Genomic DNA, 21703 nt, shown 5'->3' with positions numbered 1-21703 from the left:
GAAAAGGGAATTTCATCAGGTGTCATTTGTATGCATGACCTGGTGGAATAACCTCTTCATCACAACAGTTAAAGCTGCAGCATCCCTGACCTCTTTTGAATCTGGTCACTTTAAGGGCAGGGATGCTACAGCTTTAACTGTTGTGACGAAGAGGTTATTCCACCAGGTGCTGCATGCATACAAATGACACCTGCTGAAATTCTCTTTTCTATACAACTGTTAAAGATACAGGAGCCTTATCCTCCTTTTCATATAGTCACCCTAAACTACATAAATGAGGAAGGTAGCATACTTGTGAGGAATTCCAAGGTTTGCAGATGTGGAATGAGTACTGAGTGCCCTTGGTAGGCCTGGAACACTGACTGGCCAGTTGGAGAAAGGGAAACTGGGAGTGGGGGAGGGGATGGAAAATCCTGAATGAAGGAATGGAAGATTAAAGGCATCCCCCTCATGGGGGGGCACTGTAAAAGGCACAAAAATTTCAGAAGGGGATTTTTGGACCTTTTTTTAAAAAATCCAAGTGTTCGTGCATATTTTTGCACAGCAAGAGGGCTATACATAGAGTCTTGGAGGTTCTCTTCATTAGAGAACATTAGAGTACACCCCCTACCCTAATTTCTTACCACAAGCCCCCAGTCTCGAATCTTTTCATGTTCAAAACCGGTTCCTTCAGAATGTGATGAACAGCGATTTTTAATTGAAAAAGGAATGGCATTGAAAAGGATAGGCTGCAGTAGAATGGCGCCATATAGTGACAGAGTAAAATCCCGTCATAAATAATGACTGGACTACATTTGTGTTAAAATAACATAGGGGTGCTTGAGAAAGGGCAGGAGATGTCCTGTTTGTTTATGATGTCATGAAATCGACCCACAAACTTCTGGGAGTGGCCAGTCATGAGTATGCTATAAATTGCTCATTTAGCATGTACATTAGCACTCATCAACGCGCTTAAACAAAATTAATGTACATGCTATAGTTTATCCATAGAAAAAAAGTTGCCAGGGTAAGAAGGCTAATGTAATTCTTTAATTCCATTCCAGGATGATTGTCATATCTTCTAATAGGGATCTCAATTCTAGGAGGCCAGCCTCTATCTAGCCAAAACAGCAGTACCCTGCACAAGAGGTCCATATGGCTCAGAGGGTGTGTGTGTTTTGTACTTTGGCAAACCTTCCTCTGAACCTGCTGATATCTCCCCCCATTTTGTGTACTCAAGGACTGGCTTTCAAAGACTGGAGATAGCCATTAGTCTATATACTAATGTATATAACTGACAAACATTAAAAGTTTTTCTTATGGGAAGATCATTATTAAAGCAATACCACTGGCCCCAGCCCTGTACATTTAAACATGCTCTGAATAAAAAAAGGGAGGAATTAGGGGGGGAAAACACTTGTTACAATCAATCAGCCTGTGAAATGAACTAATAACCCATCCTATTTCACTCTATATTAGACTACAAAATGGTGGGGGGTTTTTTTCAACGCAACAGCAGCTTTGCAAACTGATTTAGTTTGGCCTAAATCACCTTGACAGTTTGATAATAGACATTTGCCTTATGCTCTTTGTTAAGAGATCCATTTAGTCTTCGCCAGCAGAATCAGCTTTTAAGTTGCCCCCAAGCTGCACTGTTTTCCTAAGCTTATTGTGTAGCTTTTGAACAACAACTTTTCTTCAAAGCAAATTAGCTGTTGGGATTTTATTTCTTTATTTTGTATAATAAACATCGGCTATTGAGGTTTATTATACAAGCTGTTTCTAATTTGGCGTTGCAGATTATACAGCAGTTCCCCAAAACAACTGGTTCATTTCTGAATACAGAACTAGCTCTGAAAGGTTGTGTTCAAACAATTGTCTTTGTTCAATCACACCGTCTCAATGCTGAAAACCATAAACATAGATCTGAACTGACAAGTCACTGAGACAATTAACTTTTGTTTTTCTGACTTACTTTCCTTGAAAGCGTCAATAGATTTAAACATATGAGCTCTGAACAAAGACTCTTGAGAAAATGGAAAACTAGAAATGGTGGAATGGAATAGAGTATCCTGGAAGAAGGCATGGCCAGCTGGCACCCGGCTGGCTCCACGCTGCAAAGTTTTGTTGCAGGTCACACTTATTATTATTATTATTATTATTATTATTATTATTATTATTATTATTATTATTTTATATAGCACCATCAATGTACATGGTGCTGTACAGAGTAAAACAGTAAATAGCAAGACCCTGCCGCATAGGCTTACAATCTAACAAAATCATAGTAAAACAATAAGGAGGGGAAGAGAATGCCAACAGGTACAGGGTAGGGTAAGCAGGCACAGGGTAGGGTAAAACTAACAGTATAAAGTCCGCACAACATCAAGTTTTAAAAGCTTTAGGAAAAAGAAAAGTTTTTAGTTGAGCTTTAAAAGCTGCGATTGAACTTGTAGTTCTCAAATGTTCTGGAAGAGCGTTCCAGGCGTAAGGGCAGCAGAAGAAAATGGACGAAGCCGAGCAAGGGAAGTAGAGCCCCTTGGGCAGGCGAGAAACATGGCATCAGAGGAGCGAAGAGCACGAGCGGGGCAATAGTGTGAGATGAGAGAGGAGACATAGGAAGGAGCTAGACCGTGAAAAGCTTTGAAGGTTAACAGGAGAAGTTTATATTGGATTCTGAAGTGAATTGGAAGCCAATGAAGAGATTTCAGAAGCAGAGTAACATGGTCAGAGTGGCGAGCCAAGAAGATGATCTTTGCGGCAGAGTGGTGAACAGAAACCAACGGACTGATGTGAGAAGAAGGAAGGCCAGAGAGAAGAAGGTTGCAGTAGTCCAACCGTGAAATAACCAGCGCATGAACAAGCGTCTTGGCAGAAGAGACAGACTTGTAGCATTCTATTACAGATGCCAGTTAGCTTCTCTGCATTCTGGGCAAGTGTGACAGGATTTTCAGGTTTTTTCATTCTCGTTTATCTTCTGCTACCAGCCTCTTAAAAAAATGTAGAGTACTGATGAGTTTGCCAGATTCAAACTCAGAAATGTGCACTGTACCGTTATATTTCCCAATGCAGTTACAAAAGGAGGCTTTCTTAGGGTGTCTTTACATTACGTTGCTTACCCAGGGCGTTTGTACTTCCTGCTTTTTAGTGCAATTGTTATGGGCTTAATTACACAGACAGAGAGGGGGCGACCACATGGTTTGTAATGAATCCTTCCCTTCTATTCAGCTTCATTGAGACAGTGCCATTTAGTGGTGGAAGATCCCACGTTTTTCAGATGTTAACACTTGAAAAGTGGTTCTTTTCATGACAGAATGCTGCGGGAGATGTCCTGGTCGTTTATTCATGATGTTGTCAAAATGACCTGCAAACTTTAGTGAGTGGCCTATCGCGAGCATGCAATAAATCGCTCATTTAGAGAAGCCCTGGGACTGACACACTTCAGGGGAAAGAATTACCCATATTTAGCAGGGTTTTTTTTTAGAAAGCCTGGAGGCTGTCTAAATGCTCAGAAAACCCTGGCTTTTTCCTCTGACTTATCCTGACTTTTTCCTCTGGAGCGAAGCAAGCATGCACAAGATGGCGTCAAGACAACCCCAAAGCCTCACTATGGAGTCGCAGTGGAGGTGTGGCCAGGTGGAGCCTGGTGAAAGGCGACCTGCAATTGGTCACCTTCCACCAGGAAGAAGGCAGGGCAGCTCCAGTTCACGGATGGCCACCCTGGGGGAGGGAAAGCTCAGGGTTTTCGAGGGATGCAGCGCAAACCTGGCACTGTGAAGACACACCCCTGGTCTGGGGGTCCAGTGGTGGGCAGAACCAACTTTAAAAGGGGAGGCCAAAGGCAAAAGGGATGGCAACACAAAATGCAAAAAATAGAACATACATACTCAGCATATTTGAGCTGAAAGCTCTTGATAATTAGGCTTTTGGAGAGGCATTTCAACTTTTAGAATGGGAGAAAACGGCACAGAAGCTGTGAAACCATTGAACAATCGATGCCTGAGGGAAATGGGGGAGGGGTGGAGAGGGGGGAGGGGCCTTCTGGGGATCCCTGGTGGGCCAGATTGGGACTGCAGCACGTTCCCCACCCCACCCCTGCCCTAAGGTGTCTCCAGCATGAATCACAGAATCATAGAATAGCAGAACTGGAAGGGGCCTATAAGGCCATCAAGTCCAGCCCCCTGCTCAATGCAGGAATCCACCCTAAAGCATACCTGACAGATTGAAATTCCTCAAGACTGTCTTGGGGTTTCCTGACACCCTCAGCCTTGGGCAGGGAGACTGACAGCCAGTGTGGTGGTCAATACATCATCAGAACCACTCATCTGTCTCTAATTTGTCACAGTGAGCTGCAATGTATCGTTAGACCTTTTTCTGTAATGAAAACATTTTTAACTGTAAAGCTAACCGGGGTGGGGGGATATTTCTGTATTATAATTTTAGCCACAGAAATGACTTGCAGAGAACAATACACTTGGAAATTAAATCAGTTTGGGTGTAGGACTCTTAAACAGCATGCAGGAGAAGAAGGTCAGAGAATATGTTTCATATATTCTCCTGGTCCTTTTTCTAGATTCACAGTAGGATTCAGTAGGAGCGCATCTGATTGGAGAATAGAGGGCAAAAAATATGCTTCACCAGGAGTGTTTAAGATGAAAGAATTATCAGCGAGGACCAGATGTACTAAGTTTTTGTGGGCAGCTACATCAATGATTTATTTCCCTTACTGTCACATTCCATAAGAAATGGAATAACCTGTTCAGACCTCCATCTGCAGTACATACTCTGGATCAGAAGTTTCTAATAAATATGCTGAAGATCTCTAAAGCCAGAAACCATTATCATTACACGATTTTTTTTACAGAAACACTGGAATCCACAGAACTTTAAAGCGGCTGAAAATTCACAGATAAAATGAGGTGGCTGGTGTGACAAATTGAAAACTTGATCTTTTTGCTCTCCTGTTCAATAAGCATAAAATAATATTCTTACATAATCTGGATGGGGCAATTCAATGGTCCCTAAACAGCCGGTGTTTCTACATTAAGAAAAAAACACCATATCCTTACTGGGGTTTCTTCTTCTGGGGTCTTTGCACATTCACTATGTGCTTCTTTAGATGGTGACCACATGATTTTGAATGGAAAATTTCCCCTCTAGGTAATGCTATTAAATTCAATGAAACATCACCATCTAGTGGTAGAATTATAGCACTATGCCAGCTTTATAGGCTGGGTTAATCCCACAATAATTTAAATAATGCATTATCTCTATTTTTTTCAAAAATGCATCATGTAAAGAACCCTCAAACTTCTATGATTGGCTGATCATGAGCATGCAATAACTTGCCCATGTTGGGAAGCTCAGAGTCTGGGAGGGGGGGGGAAGGCATAGGGTATTTTGAATTCCTGAGGTCAGAGACAATCTCCCTGTTCCTCCCCCACATAGCTGGCATGCAGAACCCCTGGCCATATGGAAACTAACGGAATGTCACCATGAAGAACCTCGGCGGTGGGCCTTCTCTGTAGTGGCACCCACGCTCTGGAAAACCCTCCCCTGTATGGTTCGGGAAGTGGAAAGTGTTATACCTTTTAAATGCCTCCTAAAAATGTACCTCTTCAATTTTATATTGCACTTTTACCTTTTAGCATTTTAATTTATTGTATCGTGCAAGTACTTGAGTCATTGCTGACTTCTAAAGGGACGCCTGCTTTCGCTGACGTTTTCTTGGCAGACTTTGTAGTGGCGTGGTTTGCCATTGCCTTCCCCAGTCGCAGTTACCTTTCCCTCAGCTAGCTGGGTACTCATTTTATCACCGACCTCGGAAGGATGGAAGGCTGAGTCGACCTGAGCCGGCTGCCTGAGAACCAGCTTCCGCTGGGATCGAACTCAGGCCGTGGGGAGAGTTTCAGCTGCAGTAACTGCCGCTTACCACTCTGCGCCACACGAGGCTTTTAGGAGGCAATTTATTGTATACTTATTGTATTTTTATGGTTTTAATTGTGCGCAGCCTGGATAGCCTCAGCTATTGGGCAAGAAGAAACCTCCACTGATTTTAACCAAGCTTCTTCTCAGCTTATAATCTTCCAGTTTCAGTTTTTAACAAAATATATATATTCTCAGCTTATAATCTTTCCAGTTTCAGTTTTTAACAATATATAATATATATATATATATATATATATATATATATATACAGCCCACAACGCAATTTTCATAATTATGCTGCATTCAGAAATATGTTCTACTTTGTTGAATGGGATTTAGGAGGTAAATGTGCATTTGACTGAAACCTTAGATACTAAATCATGTCAAAATACCTTATTTTTTAAAAAATATTATTTAAATCAGGAGTGGGAAACATCTGGCTCTCCTGATGTTGTTGAACTAAAATGCTCACCATGCTGTCCAGGGGACAGAGGATTGCTCCCTAAAAGTCTCAACTTTCCCCAAGACAGAATCACCCTTTCTGAAACAGTCATAAATGGACCCTTTCCTGGGCAGGGATAACCTGGCCACTGTACTCCATGCATTGGTAACATCACGTTTAGATTACTGTAATGCGCTTTTCCGCAATGTAAAGAATCACTTTTAACGTAACATCTGAAAAAAGCAGGCTCTTCTGCCACTGGATGGCACTGTCCCAATGGAAATGATTGGAACATATTTATCAATTCAAACCACTTGGTCGCCCCTCTTCGTCCATGTAATGCAGCCCATAACAATAGCACCAAAAAGCAGGAAGCACAAATGCCCCGGGTAAGCAATGTGATTTTCCCTTAATGTTAGGCACCCTTAAGCATACTTACATTGAATTTAGTGGAAACTACTCAGAAATGCATAAGACCAGGCAGGAGAGCTTCAATTTTATTCACATTTACCTGGAAATAAGTCCCACTGAATTTAGTAGCACTTGGTATGAGGAAATAACCATAGGATCAGGCTATAATAATTATCTGATCTGAGTTCTTTTCTCTTTTCTTCCTCCCTCCCTCTCTTCCCTTCCCAACCACAACACTTGAGATACAAGCAAAGTGCCCAAAGTGATTTCCTACTTTTTTAAAAAACAGGGAGCCGAGAAAAAGCCAGAGTTGAAAAATAATTGTTTTTAAACATACATCTGGAAGAATGGCTCCTTCTTTACTCATTTTCTCTCTCCTTCATCCAATCAGTTTGCATAAAACTGCAAAAGGCAGTATATTTTAAGAGCATTTGTTGTAACTATGGGTTGTATTCAAAGGAATCCTTCTGCCAATAGGATTAGCCCTTCCTATAGAGTAACCTTCCCCAACCTGGTGCCCCCCAGACGTGTTGGCTAAGGGATGCTGGGAGTCCAACACATCTGTCGGGCACCGATTTGGGGAAGGTTGCTACCAAGAAAGCTCCTTACATTGGAGAAAAGGAACCTTTGTATCTAACCCTCTATTTCATACCTTTACAGTAATCAGAAAAAAAGGTATTCCTGAGAAATCAGCACATCTGGCCTGGAATATGGGAGAGATGAAGAAGAGGGAATAATAACCTTTTGCCTTTCCTAATAAGCACCTCTGGCTAATTATCATGGCTAAATATTAATCTTTTCTGGGCCTGCTTTTGGGACATCTGAAATTCCTCCTTCTTGATTACAAGGCTTGCCACTCCCCGCCCCTTTGCTGAGAACTTTTAGTATGTTTTTTTTTTTTTAAACGGCTGTAGCCAAGCGATGTGTCAGAAACCTTTCTTTACCTAATCCTTCACTCTGATTGAATGTTATCTTCACAGTCTGGCAAGAGGAACCGTCTCCTAGGCAAACTCCACATTGATCTTCGGTCGCGTTGGAATCTATTTCATAATCGCAGCCAACGGTCTGAAGGAAAGAGACGTTTTTTAGAATGAATGTTGCGTTCATAATATACTGGATCACTGACGATTTCACTATGTGCTCATAAATCAGAAAAATGAGATACTTTCAAAGTGGATATCACATGTCCACATAGATGTCGTGCCTCACGACTTTCCTGGTGGGATCAACCCTGAAAGATTTGAGACCTCAGAAGAACAGGGCCAGATCTACACCAAGCAGGATATAACACGTTAAAAGCGGTTTGATAACAGTAAATGGAAGGTGTCCTGGGCCCCAACAGTTGTCAACACTATCATAAAGCAGTAGTGTAAATCTGGCCTAGGAGGAGCCTATTGATGGCCCCAGAACTGATAAGGATTCTGCAGGGACAATAACCCTGCTGAGTCCATCCATGATCTGGAAAGATGCCCTGCTTGAAGAGGAAATATTACACTCTGAAAGGTCTTATCACCTCACTTCGGACCCACCACGTTCATAACTGAATGGAAATGGAGAGCCAGAAGCACCGTGCCTTTGCCCAGCAGTACAAGAATAACTTCTATTTATTTCCACACGCACACACGGTGCTCAAGGCGGCTAACAATAATAAAACCAAGACTGAAATAAAACATTGGATAAAACAACCATAGAATCTAATAGATTAAAAGCACATTAAAAAACACAGTTCCCTGAGCCCTACTCCAGAAGCTGGAGTGAGTGCAGAATGCAGCAGCTCAGCTGTTGTCAGGAGCTGTCCCTGTTTGCACGGTAACACCTTTGCTGAGGCTGCCTATTCACTACCAGGCCACTACCAGTATATAAAGCCCTAAACAACTTGGGACCAGGATACCTGAGAGAGCACCTGCTCCCTTATTAACCTGCCTAGTCACTGAGGACATCAGAGGGCATGCTCCTGGCAGTTGCACATGGACCTGTGACCTGATTGAAGTCCACCCAGAGAAGAGCCTTCAGTTTTGTGGCCCCCTTTCTATGGAACGCCCTGCCTCTGGAGATGAGCCAGGTGCCAACGCTGTGTAATTTCCAGTGCCTCCTGAGAAAAACTTTATTCCAGGACACCTTCTTTGACTGACCAGCCATAGTTTTTATTGGTATTCTGTTTGTTTGTTTTTTTAAAAAAAAGTTTCATATGTTTAATTTCTTTTGTCTTTTTTCATAATTTTATCTTTTATTGTTTACTGCTCTGGAAACTGTTTAGATATAGGGTGGTATTTAACTGCAGCAAAGAAACAAACAAATAAATAAATATTCACGAGGAGGAGGCTTGGTTCCTCAAGAGTTCCATGTCAGTGCTCTGATACAGGCGAGGAGGATCATGGCAGCGACACCAAACATGGAGCTGCTCAGCTGAAGTCTAACCAATGCTGAAGTAATGTCTAATCTTGCTGATATGGGACTCTGCTGCTCTATGCTATTTCTCTATAACTCCACCTGTATGCTGAATGTCCATATATCTCTAGCGGTGCTGTCCCCATATCCCGATATTAAATTGCCTTTATGGCAGCTTTAATGCATGTCAGCAGAAACACATTTATCGTTCAAGGAACATTTGCTTGTTCCCTGCAGTTTAGCAACGGGTCTGTCCATGAACCCCAAAACAAAACAGCAAGCACTTTTACTTAATCAGCTGTTCTCTGCATCAGACATGAAAGGGCAATTTTACAGTCTTCGAAAGACACTTAAATAACCAGTTGCGACTTCTGAATCAGTTGACACTGCACTGACACAAGCGGTTTCAGAGCAGAGTGAAAGTAAACTCTTAAAGATTTATAAAAACAATGACGAATCCTGTGGTATCTTCAAGGCTAACAAATTCACATGCTCTCAGGTACTGAGAGGAGGAGGAGGAGGAGGAGGAGGAGGTGTTGATCTTACAAAGTGAGGTGAGAAAGCTCAGAAAACTGCAATAGAGAGACAGAAGTCGGGCAGAATACTGGGCCTCTGGAACGTAGCTGTCGATTGCATAACTATTGTACATTTTAAATTCCTTTGGATGGAGGTCACTGGAGGATTACAGGCAATTTGCAAAATTTGACTTCATTTACAGATTGGGCATTGCTGAAGGCAGAGCTGAAACACTCCAACACACAGCCAAACTTCCACTGCTCCCATATTAGTTCTCCAGGCTGGCAGCAATCCCCCAAAGATGCTGTTAGCTGTTCCAGAGGTCCATCGCACCAGCTTTTTATTTAACACACTCTTGGCATGCCTGGTGTCTGGTTTTGCAAAAGCTATCAATGGCTACTAGCCCTGATGGTTGTGTGCTATCTCCAGTATTTGAGGTAGTATGCTTGTGTGCACCAGATGCTGGGGAACATGGGTGGGAGAGTGCTGTTGCACTGTGTCCTCCTTGTTCATCCCTGGCCGATGGCTGGTTGGCCACTGTGTGAACAGAGTGCTGGACTAGATGGACCCTTGGTCTGTTCCAGGAAGGCTCTTCTTCTGTTCCTCTGACATTGTACCCATCCTGCTGTGATCTTACTGCGATCACGTACCCCTCCTCTTCTGTTTTATTTTTGTAAGGGGAAAGTCCGGTTCTTTTCACCATGCGCAATAACATCACTGTTCCCTTCCCATGTAATTTTCTTTTTGATGCCATTTCGGATTGTCCCGATTTTTCTGCTGGGGTGTGTCTGTGGAAGGGCATGTGTGTAAGGTGGTGTTGCTGATGAAAGCAGAGGGCGGGGTGGTTCTCCTCCAGTGCACCATTTTAATTTCCTTTCCTCATCATTCTCCTTGGGAACACCTGCTGGACCGTTGGTACGGAGTTCACTGAGTCGGTCCATTGTACTTTCTGTCCTCCAACTTGGTTTATAAGAATCCTAGGGAAAGCATTGTTTGTTCTCTCTCTCTCTCCCCCACCCAGTGTTTCTTCTAAGTTTTACAGTGCAACAATACTTCATTGAAATGAGGATAGGTAGACCAGTCCATGGACATGCAAGGAGTTGACTTTTCCGAATCCCTTAACCTTTTAAGTACACCATTGCATCATTACACCATTTCAGCCTACCAGAATTACATTCAATTGCATTTGCACAGAAATAAAATAAAAAAAAATCATGGGAAAATAAGAATTAGGGTGGGGGAAGGAACCCACATCCCACCTCCATCTCAAACAACCAATGAACTTCAAGGGGAAGGAGAAGGGAGGAGACAGGGTGGTATGTTAGCGATGAAAGCCCGCACAGGTGAAAGGATACACATGTCGAAATTGCGCTGAAATCGTGAAACAATGCACACGTGAAAGTGATCAGCGCTTTACATGCTGTCGAAACAGAGACACATAGTGTGGGGACAACCCAGGGAAAAAACTGTGGTGTTGTTGCATAAATTATGCCGAATCCGAGTGCATCAGCGTCCAATAGTGAAACACTCACGAAAGATCACAGACAAGGTGTTGGGCTCCAAACGTTTATTCTCGAGAATAAGGTCACCTCCTGGTGCTCACGCTGCTAAATCAGAGTCACATGGCGTTGAGGCAGGACAATAGTTTATATACTTCCATGCAGTGGTCAGAAGGAGAATTGCAGCTGAGATTACTCAGCCGCCGCCATTGCCATGTGCTTTGCTTCCTTGCTCCCAGGTGTGCTTTGCGCCTGTAGCCCCTCCCCTATTGGTGATGTGGCTAGGGGGCAGTCATAAGGACTTGGCTGAGTTTAATTGGTCAGTATCATTTGAAACTGACCTATGGTGTTAAAATGCACCTAAGCGATGTTTACATGAAGCTAGGTGGTGCTGGAGCTGTGGGAGGGAAAACAGAGTGCAGAGTGGGCGGGGCAGGAAATGGACACCCCAGATGAAATTACACAACAGTGTGATCGAGCTCTCAGAGTCCAAAACTCAGCTCTCTGTCCCTCTGTCTGTGAGAGTATCCTAGATTGCTCTTCCCTTGCAGATAGGAAGTCATGGCTGATGAGAAGATGGATACAGTCACAGCCTTCAGTGACCTCTATCTAAAGAAAACCAAAACTTTTTTCGTGAATGAAAAGGGAGAAATTAATCTAATTTGACTCCACATCTTCTTCTGAGATCACACCAACCTCAGGAGAGGAAGCCAATGAAGAGCCTTCTGTGGTGCTTGGTAGGGGGCATCCAAGCAAGGATTTCACTCCCTGGGGCTTTGTCGACAGAGGGGGAAATCCCCAGTACCCTATGCTCCCTTTAAAACACTGTCTAGCAGCCATAGGATTGCTCTTTTAGGGTGCCATCCTACGCATGTTTACAAAATCCTACATTTCCCAGCATGGCTGGCTGGAGGGTTGCTGGGAGTGTTAGGATTCCCTCCCCCTGTTAAATATGCATAGGATTTCACCTTTAATAGCCTTTAGAAGCCAGGAAAATACTTATCCAAGCTGTTTAAAATATTTTACCTTTGATATTGTTATTCTGTTCCTTGATGTTATTATGCTATTTGATATTGTGTGTACCACTGCATTTTAATTCAGCATTTCAAACTCTGCAAGGTTTTTTTTTTTTAATTGCAAGATGGGATACAAATGTTTAAAATAAACACACGCATTTCCCCTTCCATGTGAGGAGACTGTGTTAAATAGGTGTCTTAAAATGCCATCATTAAAGGGCTGTACAGGATGTTAGCACGATATTATGCATCATTGTTTTAGTTGTGAGAAGATTGTTTTCTGGCTCTATGTGTAATGCGATGGCAGTCAATAAGGTGTTAATCTCTGTCTGAATATGGTTGCTTGTTTTGGGAGGCAGTGGGGGGTGGAGTCGTGCTGCTTTATTGAACGGTACATTATTGTAAGTGTGGTTTTAATTAATTTTAACTTTTATGATATCCGGAGATCTTTTATTTGCGACTAATAAATGTGCTGGTGTGGTGACAAGGATACACTGGCTGTGAGCCATTGTAAGGACATGTTTACAAAGATGCACTCACAAAACTTTTCAGGAAGCCGTTTGTAAGGCCTTCTGCTAATTCTGTTCTGTTTTTGTATGGTTTTGAGGTGCAGCATTTTGGAAACAGTTCAAAGGCATAGACACTCTTTTGTTGTAATAGAACCACAATAGCATTTTGTTCAAAATCTGGATGAGCCAACGAGCAAGGAAATCTACTAATTCAAGTTATCTTGGGCAAATGCTGCTAAGCCAACAAATATTGAATAGTGACCACTAATTACAGGAAATGGTGGTAGGAAAATGTAAACCACAGTGAGACACTTCTGGTAATGTTTACAAATATGTGTCATATTTCCAACCAAGAGGTCTGCCAAGTAATCCACGACAGTATGACTATATACTTGCTTCTAGACTGTTCCTTAATCTAAGCCATGGGCCTTTCATTCTTGAGTTAACTGATTTATGAGCCGTGACTTCTGAAATGTGGTCTGTGTCACCTGATTTGCTTTTGAATAAAGCTAAGTCACTGAATCTATTCCTTCTGACAGGAACATAGCTTGGCTCACATTGCAATCCTATATACGTTTACTTAGAACTAAGTCCTACTAAGTCCAATCAAACTTACTTACGGACATGTGTGTATAGGATCGCAGTCTTAATCTGAATCAATTTAAATTGGTTTGGAATCTGGAATGCAATGCGGTCCAATCCCTACTCCATCCCAATGAGCTCTGAAGTTCCCTCCTGCCACCCCACCCCACTGACCCTCATCTACCAAACTCAAAACAGGAAACATGACACTTGCTTATATCTCCAGCAAGAACATATGGAACAGCACCAGTTGCTGGGGAACAGGGTGCTGGTGCGCCATGTCCTGCCTTGTTGGTTCCTGGCCGATGGCTGGTTGGCCACTGTGTGAACAGAATGCTGGATGAGATGGACCCTTGGTCTGATCCAGCATCAGGGCACTTCTTATATTGTTAAGTTCTTAATATTTAAGAGTATAAACCTGATGACCCTTTTGAGGCCTGTAAATCTGTAGCCCCATGAAGGAAACATACCCAATACCTTACACATGCCATTAATACAGATGTCTCTGCTGTTGTTTCCTTCAAAGCAAGGCGTCCCATCGATAGCCGCATCTAGCATTTTCTCTGTAAAGTGGTTGTTTGCAGGGCGGCATTGTAGCTCACAAGGATTAGCTGGAGGAAGGAAACCCAAAATTCTATCAATAAAACACCCTTTAAGCACAATCATAGGGTTATAGTATAAACACCCAATACTACAGATTAGAGTTTTAAAACTGTATAAAAATAAATAAGTACCTTAGCTACAGATGATGGCTAGGCCCTGCCAGATTTTCTTGCAGGAATCTGGAGGCAACAAATACCACCTGAATCCATACTGCAGTCATCCTGTGATTCCCATTAGCGGGCTACATGAGTGGCGTAGAGAGACCCACATGTGCCCCTTTAGAAAGCATCATGTCGGCTCCTAAAACTGCCATAGGAGGTGCCAGGATTTACCAACTTGTGTTTATGCCTTTCGGAGCCAACTTGTTCTGTTGGTTTTCAGTGGCGTTCTTATTAAAATGAAATAGTGCAGCATTTATGATACACGCGAGGTTTCCTCCTGGCAGTTGAGCAAAGCTATTACAGCAGGGGAGAAAACATTACTACCAGACAGCAGGTTGGACATTGTTAAAATTGCAGCTTGTTTTTGCTACTTTGAAGGAAAAACCATTTATGAGTGTAGGTTGTAAACTGGTTTCCTTTGTGTCATTTGGCACTGGCTCTCTCTCTCTCTCTGTGTATTTGACGTCAGCCTCAACATTAGTCAATAAGCAATTTTATTTATTTGCCACACATTTATTGTGTACTTCTTTCCTTCAGGAAGTGCAGAGAGGGTTATCTGCTGTTTCCAGGCAATCTCCCATCCAAGCTTTGACTGGGCTTTCCACTGAACTTATATTATCATGGTCATTAGCTTTTCTGAAAACCCTTTTAGTATCATTTTGCATTTTACTTCTTTGCCTTGTAGAGTTTTGCATCTGTATTGCATCTGTAAAGTTGATATGACCATGATGGTTGAAACAACAAATAAACAACTACAACTACATTAGCTTTTCTTATCATTCAACAGTGCACATATTGGAATGCTTACAGGATTCCTTCTCTGGGTGAAGTAGCAAACCGGTATCAGAGCATAAGAACCCATGCTGGATCAGACCAAAGGTCCATCTAGTCCAGCACTCTGTTCGCACAGTAGCCAACCAGCCATTGGCCAGGGATGAACAAGCAGGACATGGTGCAACAGCACCCTCCTGACCATGTTCCCCAGCAACTGGTGCACACAGGCTTGTTGCCTCGAATACTGGAGATAGCACACAACCATCAGGGCTAGTAGCCATTGATAGCCTTTGCCTCCAGGAATTTATCCAACCCCCTTTTAAAGCCATCCAGATTAGTAGCCATTACTACATCTTGTGGTAGTGAGTTTCATAATTTAACTATGCGCTGTGTTAGAATGCAAGCCTATGTGGCAGGATTTTGCTATTTTATTGTTTTACTCTGTACAGCACCATGCACACTGATGGTGCTATATTAATAATAATAATAATAATAATAATAATAATAATAAGTGTGAAGAAGTACTTCCTTTTATTTGTCCTGGATCTCCCACCAATCAATTTCATGGGATGAACTCATTGGGTGCTAGTATTTTGAGAGAGGGAGAAAAATGTCTCCCTGTCCACATTCTCCACTCTATGCTTAATTTTGTACACCTCTATCATGTCTCCCCTTAGCCTCCTTTTTTCCAGGCTAAACAATCCCAGTTGATGTAACCTTCCCTCATAAGAAGTGCCATGCTGAATCAGACCAAAGGTCCATCTTGTCCAGCACTCTGTTCACATAGTAGCCAACCAGCCATTGACAAGGGACCAACAAAGCAGGACATGGTGCAACAGCACCCTCCCACCCATCTTCCCCAGCAACTAGTGCACACAGTCTTACTGCCTTGAATACTGGAGATAGCACCCTGAACAATTTCCTGAACAACATTTTTGTCGTTTAGAATGAACAAGTGGGACCTGCAACAAAATGATGCAGTGCAGAGGGTTGGCATTCAAGATTCCAATCACACCATTCTATTCCCCCTTGGTTCCCTCCATACCCCCTAGAGTCAGCCCTGTGTGGCCATTAAGCATGCTCCTTCCTTATTGGGCTGTTCTTGAGGTGTTCTCTCCTCAGGTTAGGTTTTCTCCTAAACCCCAAGCTGTCTGATGTGGTGCCATTTTGTGTGGCACGGCGCCATTTTGGGCTACATAAGCAACTGCATTCATAGCCTGAACATCCCTGCACCCCAAACTTTCTAACTTCAGAGAACACTTTCAATCTACTTGTTTGCTGAGAAACTCTTATGCAAACCTGGGGCTCTGCAAAGGATTCTGGGATATGTTCCAAGATGCACACTAAGTTCAAGCGGCCACGGCCCTCTTGTGTGAGAACAGTCTCCCTGCATGTCCACACTGCAGAAAATCGATAGTAGTGGGCAAAGCAGTCTCTAAGGGAAGTTCCTTTGTTATCAAACTCCTGTTTAATTTCCATGGTGCCAATGTGAAAACCTCTGAATGGAATATTCAGTGCTGTTAACATTTATTTTTTTATTGATGTATAAACGTATGTGAGAGTGATACAGTGCTCTCTTCATTTAAGCAGTAATCTAAAGCTGCATTGATGCAGACAGCAGATTTTTCTTATCTGTGCAAATAAGAACCCGAAGCCTGGGCCCAAAGAACCCTGTGGTGCCCCCATCATGTATTAACTGAAAAAAGATGTTTGCACTCCATATGAAAAATGTACACATATCAGAAGTCTACATACAATACAGTAGGGTGACCATATTTTGGAAACCAAAAAGGAGGACAACATGGTCACCCCCAAGGGGGCGTGTCCAGCACCAAGGGGGCGTGCCCACCCGAACATAGCCTTGGTCACATGTCTGATTTTACAGCACACATTTAAGACAAATCTGTTCTACATAACATCTTAATGTTAAAATCACTGAAATAAAGAACAAGTGAGAGATTCAGTGTATCTGAAATTAACTTCACTCACTCCTACTTTTGTAGGTTTTGCTGTACTTTGAAGCTTTTGCTATATTCTGTGTGTTACATTCTCCCCTTCCCTCAAATATCTTTTCTGACTGTATCTTCACTCATTGAAAACTGCTGTTGTTGTTAACAGGGTTTGCTACTGGCCCCAGATCTGTTTCAAATTTGGTATGGCTAAAGCTCTACCTAAAAGTTATCATGGTGCCAACTTTCAGCTCTTTATCTTTAAAAATGACAGTTTAAAAAATAATAATTTTAAAACCTAATTTTTAAAAAAATTCCTAAAAAAATCAATGGATGAACAGATCTGTTTCAAATTTGGTGTGGCTAAAGCTCTACCTAAATCCTATCATGGTACAAAGTTTCATCTCTTTAACTTTAAAAATGACGATTTTAAAAATAATAATTTTAAAACCTCAATTTTAAAAAAATTCCTAAAAAATCAATGGATGAATGGATCTGTTTCAAATTTGGTGTGGCTAAAGCTCTACCTAAATCCTTTCATGGTGCAAAGTTTCATCTCTTTATCTTTAAAAATTACGATTTAAAGAATAATAATTTAAAAATCAATGGATGAACGAATCTGTTTCAAATTTGGTATGACTAAAGCCCTTCCTAAGAGCTACCATTGTACCAAGCTTCATGTTTTTATCTTTAAAAATGATGGAGTTATAAGCATTTTTGTTAATCCCCATTAGAGCTGCTCTTCAAAAAAAAAATCCGGATTTCCCTTCCCCCTCCCAGATTTGCCATCAAAAACCCGGGCAAATCCGGTCATATGGTCACCCTACGATACAGTCTTTCCCAATCTGGTGGCCTCCATGGACTGGATTCAGGATCTGCCTTCCACTTATAGAAGGCCCGCCGCTTTCTTTTGGGGAATCCCCCTCCTCTCCCACACCACAGTTCACACCATTCTCCTGACAATATACAGTGTCAGGAGATGCCCTATATACCCCATAGGGGGTGCAGCATTGCTTATATGACCCAACCGCCAACTCACAGTCACATCTGGGTTTTATCTCCCAAACTGTGCTTTCTCGTGGTGTCCTTTTACTGTGACTTTTCCTTTTGCTACGATGCCACCACATCGTTTCTCCCATCTGTCAGTGGTGGCTCCAGTTCAGGGGAGTTCCTAGGGCTGGATCTCAGTGGAAAGTAAGCCCAGCATTGAGCAGAGGGCGGGCTTGACAAGTGGGATGGCTGTCGGATAACCCACGTTCCCTCCTGCCTTCTAGATTTAGCATTTGTGCCCCACAGCAGCTCTGCTGAGGGTTTTGCGGGTGGGGAATTGCTGTAAAGTGGAAGCATATAGACATTCCAGTCCCGTGGGCTGGAGGGGTTGCCGTGAGAAGGAGATAATGGGGATATCCACTTTCACCGAGGCAGGATCTACACTACTGCTTTAAAGCGCTTTATAACAGTTTTGACAACTGTTGGGGCCCAGGACACACTCCATATACCGTTTTCAAAACTGTTATAAAGCGCTTTAAAGCAGTAGTGTAGATCCAGCAGATCAATTGATCCAGCTTAAAACTAGATCCAACCCCAGATATTTTGGACTACAACTCCCAGCATTCCTGATTGGAGATGAAGACCAAAACATCTGGAGGGCACCAAGTTGAGAAAGGCTGATATAATACATCAAAGCATCCCTTATGCAAGCAGATAACTGTCTCCATCTGTTTACATGGGCGCTGCTTAGAAGGTACTTAGATATTCAGAGAGTTTGAACGGGTGGGCAAAACTCTAAGAAATGTCAGGGGCATGTGGTCTTGCCTTTAACTATGAGGCAGCTCTAGGAGCTTTTATTTCTTTTATCAAAAGTTTTTTAAAAAGAAAAAAAAGCTTTTGCTGCTATTTCAAGGACTGTCTTGGCTGCTCTCAATAGCTTGACCGAACGCCCCTGGGAACAATGCTATGTCATGGATTTCTCAGAATTTTGTCCTCCCACTCAAGATTAGCCCAAGCCATGTGGAGTGGTTTTACCCCAACCCTATGAAATTTGGCTGGGTGAGTACTTCGGCCCAGCCCTAATTTTTGAATCTGGCAATCCTGTGAAGGTGACGGAAGTCTGGAGCAATTAAAAATAGCAAATGAATGCCACACCAGACTTGAGAAGGGCTGTAGCCCAGTGGTAGATCCCAGCATCTACAAGTTCAATCCCAGCTCCTCCAGGTACTGCTGAAACTGAAACTCTGGAAAACTGCTGCCAGTCAGTGTAAACAGTACTCAGTTAGATAGACCCATGCCCTGATGTGGTATAAGGCAGCTTCCTATTTTCACCCATAACAGAGAGAAACCACATGTTTCCCCATACAGATATGAAGTATATCATGAAGACCACACAGGGCTTCTTTAAACGAGTGATGTATAGCACACTCACAGAAGTTTATGGGTCATTTTGATGACATTGTGAGCCTCCTGCACATCTCCTGCTCCTTCCTCCAGTTATTCTGGTTTTTTAAAAAAACCTTGGATATCCTGATTCTTCTGAAACGTCTTGGGATTTCCTACTGTGTGCAGTTGAAGTTGCACTACAAAATATCCAGCAAAGGGCACTGTCCTATGTCCCATTCAATACTATGAGCAATGAGAGGTGGGGAAGCTTTCAGTGACAGACCATGTGGTCGCCCCTCTCCTCCCATGTAATTCAGCTCATTACAATTGCAGAAGAGAAGCAGGAAGCAAAGTGCTGGTAAGTGAACACGATTTCCCTTTAATCTAAAGAAGGCCTCAGGGGATGCAAAACTAACAATAATTTTAATAGATAAAAGTTATTGAGAAAAGGCCATGCAGCATATTGCTGCAAGCAAGGCTGAACAGGAAAATGAAAGCATGGTCTCTGAGAGCTGACAAGGGCACATCCTCGTATGGCAAGCCAGGAGGACCAATACACTGCAAGATGCATACTTCTAGAAGTCCAAGGCTATGTAGTTGTTTGTTTTATTTATACAGTTAAAATCCCACCTTTCCACCAAATGTTTTATTATGATTTTATTAGAATGTAAGCCTATGCGGCAGGTTCTTGCTATTTACTGTTTTACTCTGTACAGCACCATGTACATTGATGGTGCTGTATAAATTAATAATAATAATAATAATAATAATAATAATAATAATAATAAATGATGCAGATAGGTATAACAAAGAAGACATAAAAATATTAAATGGATATTTTTATATCCCCTTTGCCTTTTGTGGTTCCATTTTGATATTTGTATGTCTTGTTTTCATTTGGAGAACCTTCTCCTCTTTGAACAGCGCCTTTAGCCCTGTTCAATTTTCCAAATATTCGAGGAAAACATTAATCTTGACGTTAATTTTCACTGCTAGAAATGGGCTATTCCGCCTCCCCCTACCTGTGTTATAAACTGGAATCCACTCGTAGAATTCATTTCTGTAGGCGACGGTATCGAATTCACTGCATTGCATTTGTCGAAAGTTTGGCGTAGTTCTTGTGCACAGCTTGACGTTACACACGCGATAGCGCTTCCTCTCTCCGGTGCAATACTTCCCTCCAAACTGTGGCCTAAAAGTGACATGAGTGGTTTTGAAAATTCAGACCATTAGAAATCATTTTATTAGGTTTATATCCTGCCTTTCCTCCAAAGCAGCATACATGGGGGTTCATCAGATGAGCATCTTATCACATGCTCGCTACTGTCCCCTCACAATTTCATGCATGTCCTTTAGACGATGACGTCTGCCTCCCACACACCTCCTGCTGCTCCTTTCCTTTTTTCCATCACAAAATGGACCCCTTTTAATTTGTGTCCCCCCCCCCCGGAAACAGAATGTGCCGCCATTTCCTCCTGTGTGCAGGAAAAGCCATGTGATTAAAAAAAACAACCCCTGAATGGGCCATGTGGTCTTTGTTTACTTCCTCTTCCTTCTCTGGGAAGAAAGAGAAAGTAATGTGGGGCGGGAGCAGGGGCAGAGAAGTGATGGTAGGTGTGGCGTTACCCACATTTCTATTCCCTTAGGTATGTCTGGTTGAGTATGTTTAGAGAGTGCAGAATGTTGGACTGAGTGGGTGTGGCTAGTGATGCTGTGGAAAGGGAGGAATATATATATATATATATATATATATATATGGGGGAGCTGAGTGGTTTGAAGTGTTCGGTTGGTGATTGGGTTTAGGGGGTAGATGTGTTTAGCTAAGTGATTTCTTGTCAGGAGTTGTGTGAGGAGTGAGTGAAAATAAGATCATAGGGACTAAGGATTGTTATTATTAGATTAGTTACTACCAGTATTATTAAGAATAGGCAGGACTGGAATATAATTCAAAGGAACTAAGAACTGTAAACTACAATAAACATTTTCTTTATTTTGCTACCATAAATCCACGTGTCAGTTTGGCTGTGTCTTCTGCTCTATTAGTTCATAAATAAACACATTACATTAAACCTTCAGCCTGCTATATTCACAGAAAAGCCTTTTTCCAAATCTCCTTACCTTTTTCCTCTGCTATAAGGGAAGGGTTATACTTTTCTTTTTACCCCTTCCTCAGGTATTTAACTGGTGGTACTTAGCCTGAGGGAGGTGTGCGCGTCAAAGCCTTGTGTGTGAAGTGGTGGCATCACAGTAGGGAGCTACGATTTCTCCTGTTTGATGATGCTTATGGTCCCCCATCCTCCATTCATTTTATCCTCATAACAAACCTTTCAGGTAGATTAGTCTAAGAGATTATGCTGTGTGGATCTCCCATGTACTAGTTCTAATCACTACACCACACTGGCTATTAATGGATCAAACCACAGTCCGTCTGTTCAGCATCTGTTTTTCCAACGGCAGCCCACTAAGTGTCCCTGGATGGTCACAAGCAATGCATGAAGGTGTTCGACAAAAGTCTTCCTTGTTCTTAGCAGCGACTCATATTAAGAGGCATACTGTGTTTGTACATGGAG

At 42.3% G+C, this 21703-nt stretch overlaps 1 protein-coding gene across 1 annotated transcript in view; it reads right to left on the bottom strand.

Moving 5' to 3' along the window:
• The window catches only part of ADAMTS12 (ADAM metallopeptidase with thrombospondin type 1 motif 12), a 165076-nt gene that overhangs the window by 32146 nt on the left and 111227 nt on the right, over positions 1-21703 (bottom strand). Inside the window, exons 12-14 of the mRNA XM_063128170.1 lie at positions 20156-20325; positions 13748-13881; positions 7705-7825 (exon numbers count right to left, since the gene is read on the bottom strand). Coding sequence (XP_062984240.1) covers positions 7705-7825; positions 13748-13881; positions 20156-20325 — 425 coding nt within the window. The remainder of the gene's footprint in view (positions 1-7704; positions 7826-13747; positions 13882-20155; positions 20326-21703) is intronic.

The sequence above is a fragment of the Elgaria multicarinata genome, chromosome 6 (assembly GCF_023053635.1).
Source record: "Elgaria multicarinata webbii isolate HBS135686 ecotype San Diego chromosome 6, rElgMul1.1.pri, whole genome shotgun sequence".
Classification (NCBI taxonomy): domain Eukaryota; kingdom Metazoa; phylum Chordata; class Lepidosauria; order Squamata; family Anguidae; genus Elgaria; species Elgaria multicarinata.
The sequence above is the reverse complement of the archived record's forward strand: the minus strand, read 5'-3'. Positions and strand labels throughout refer to the sequence as shown.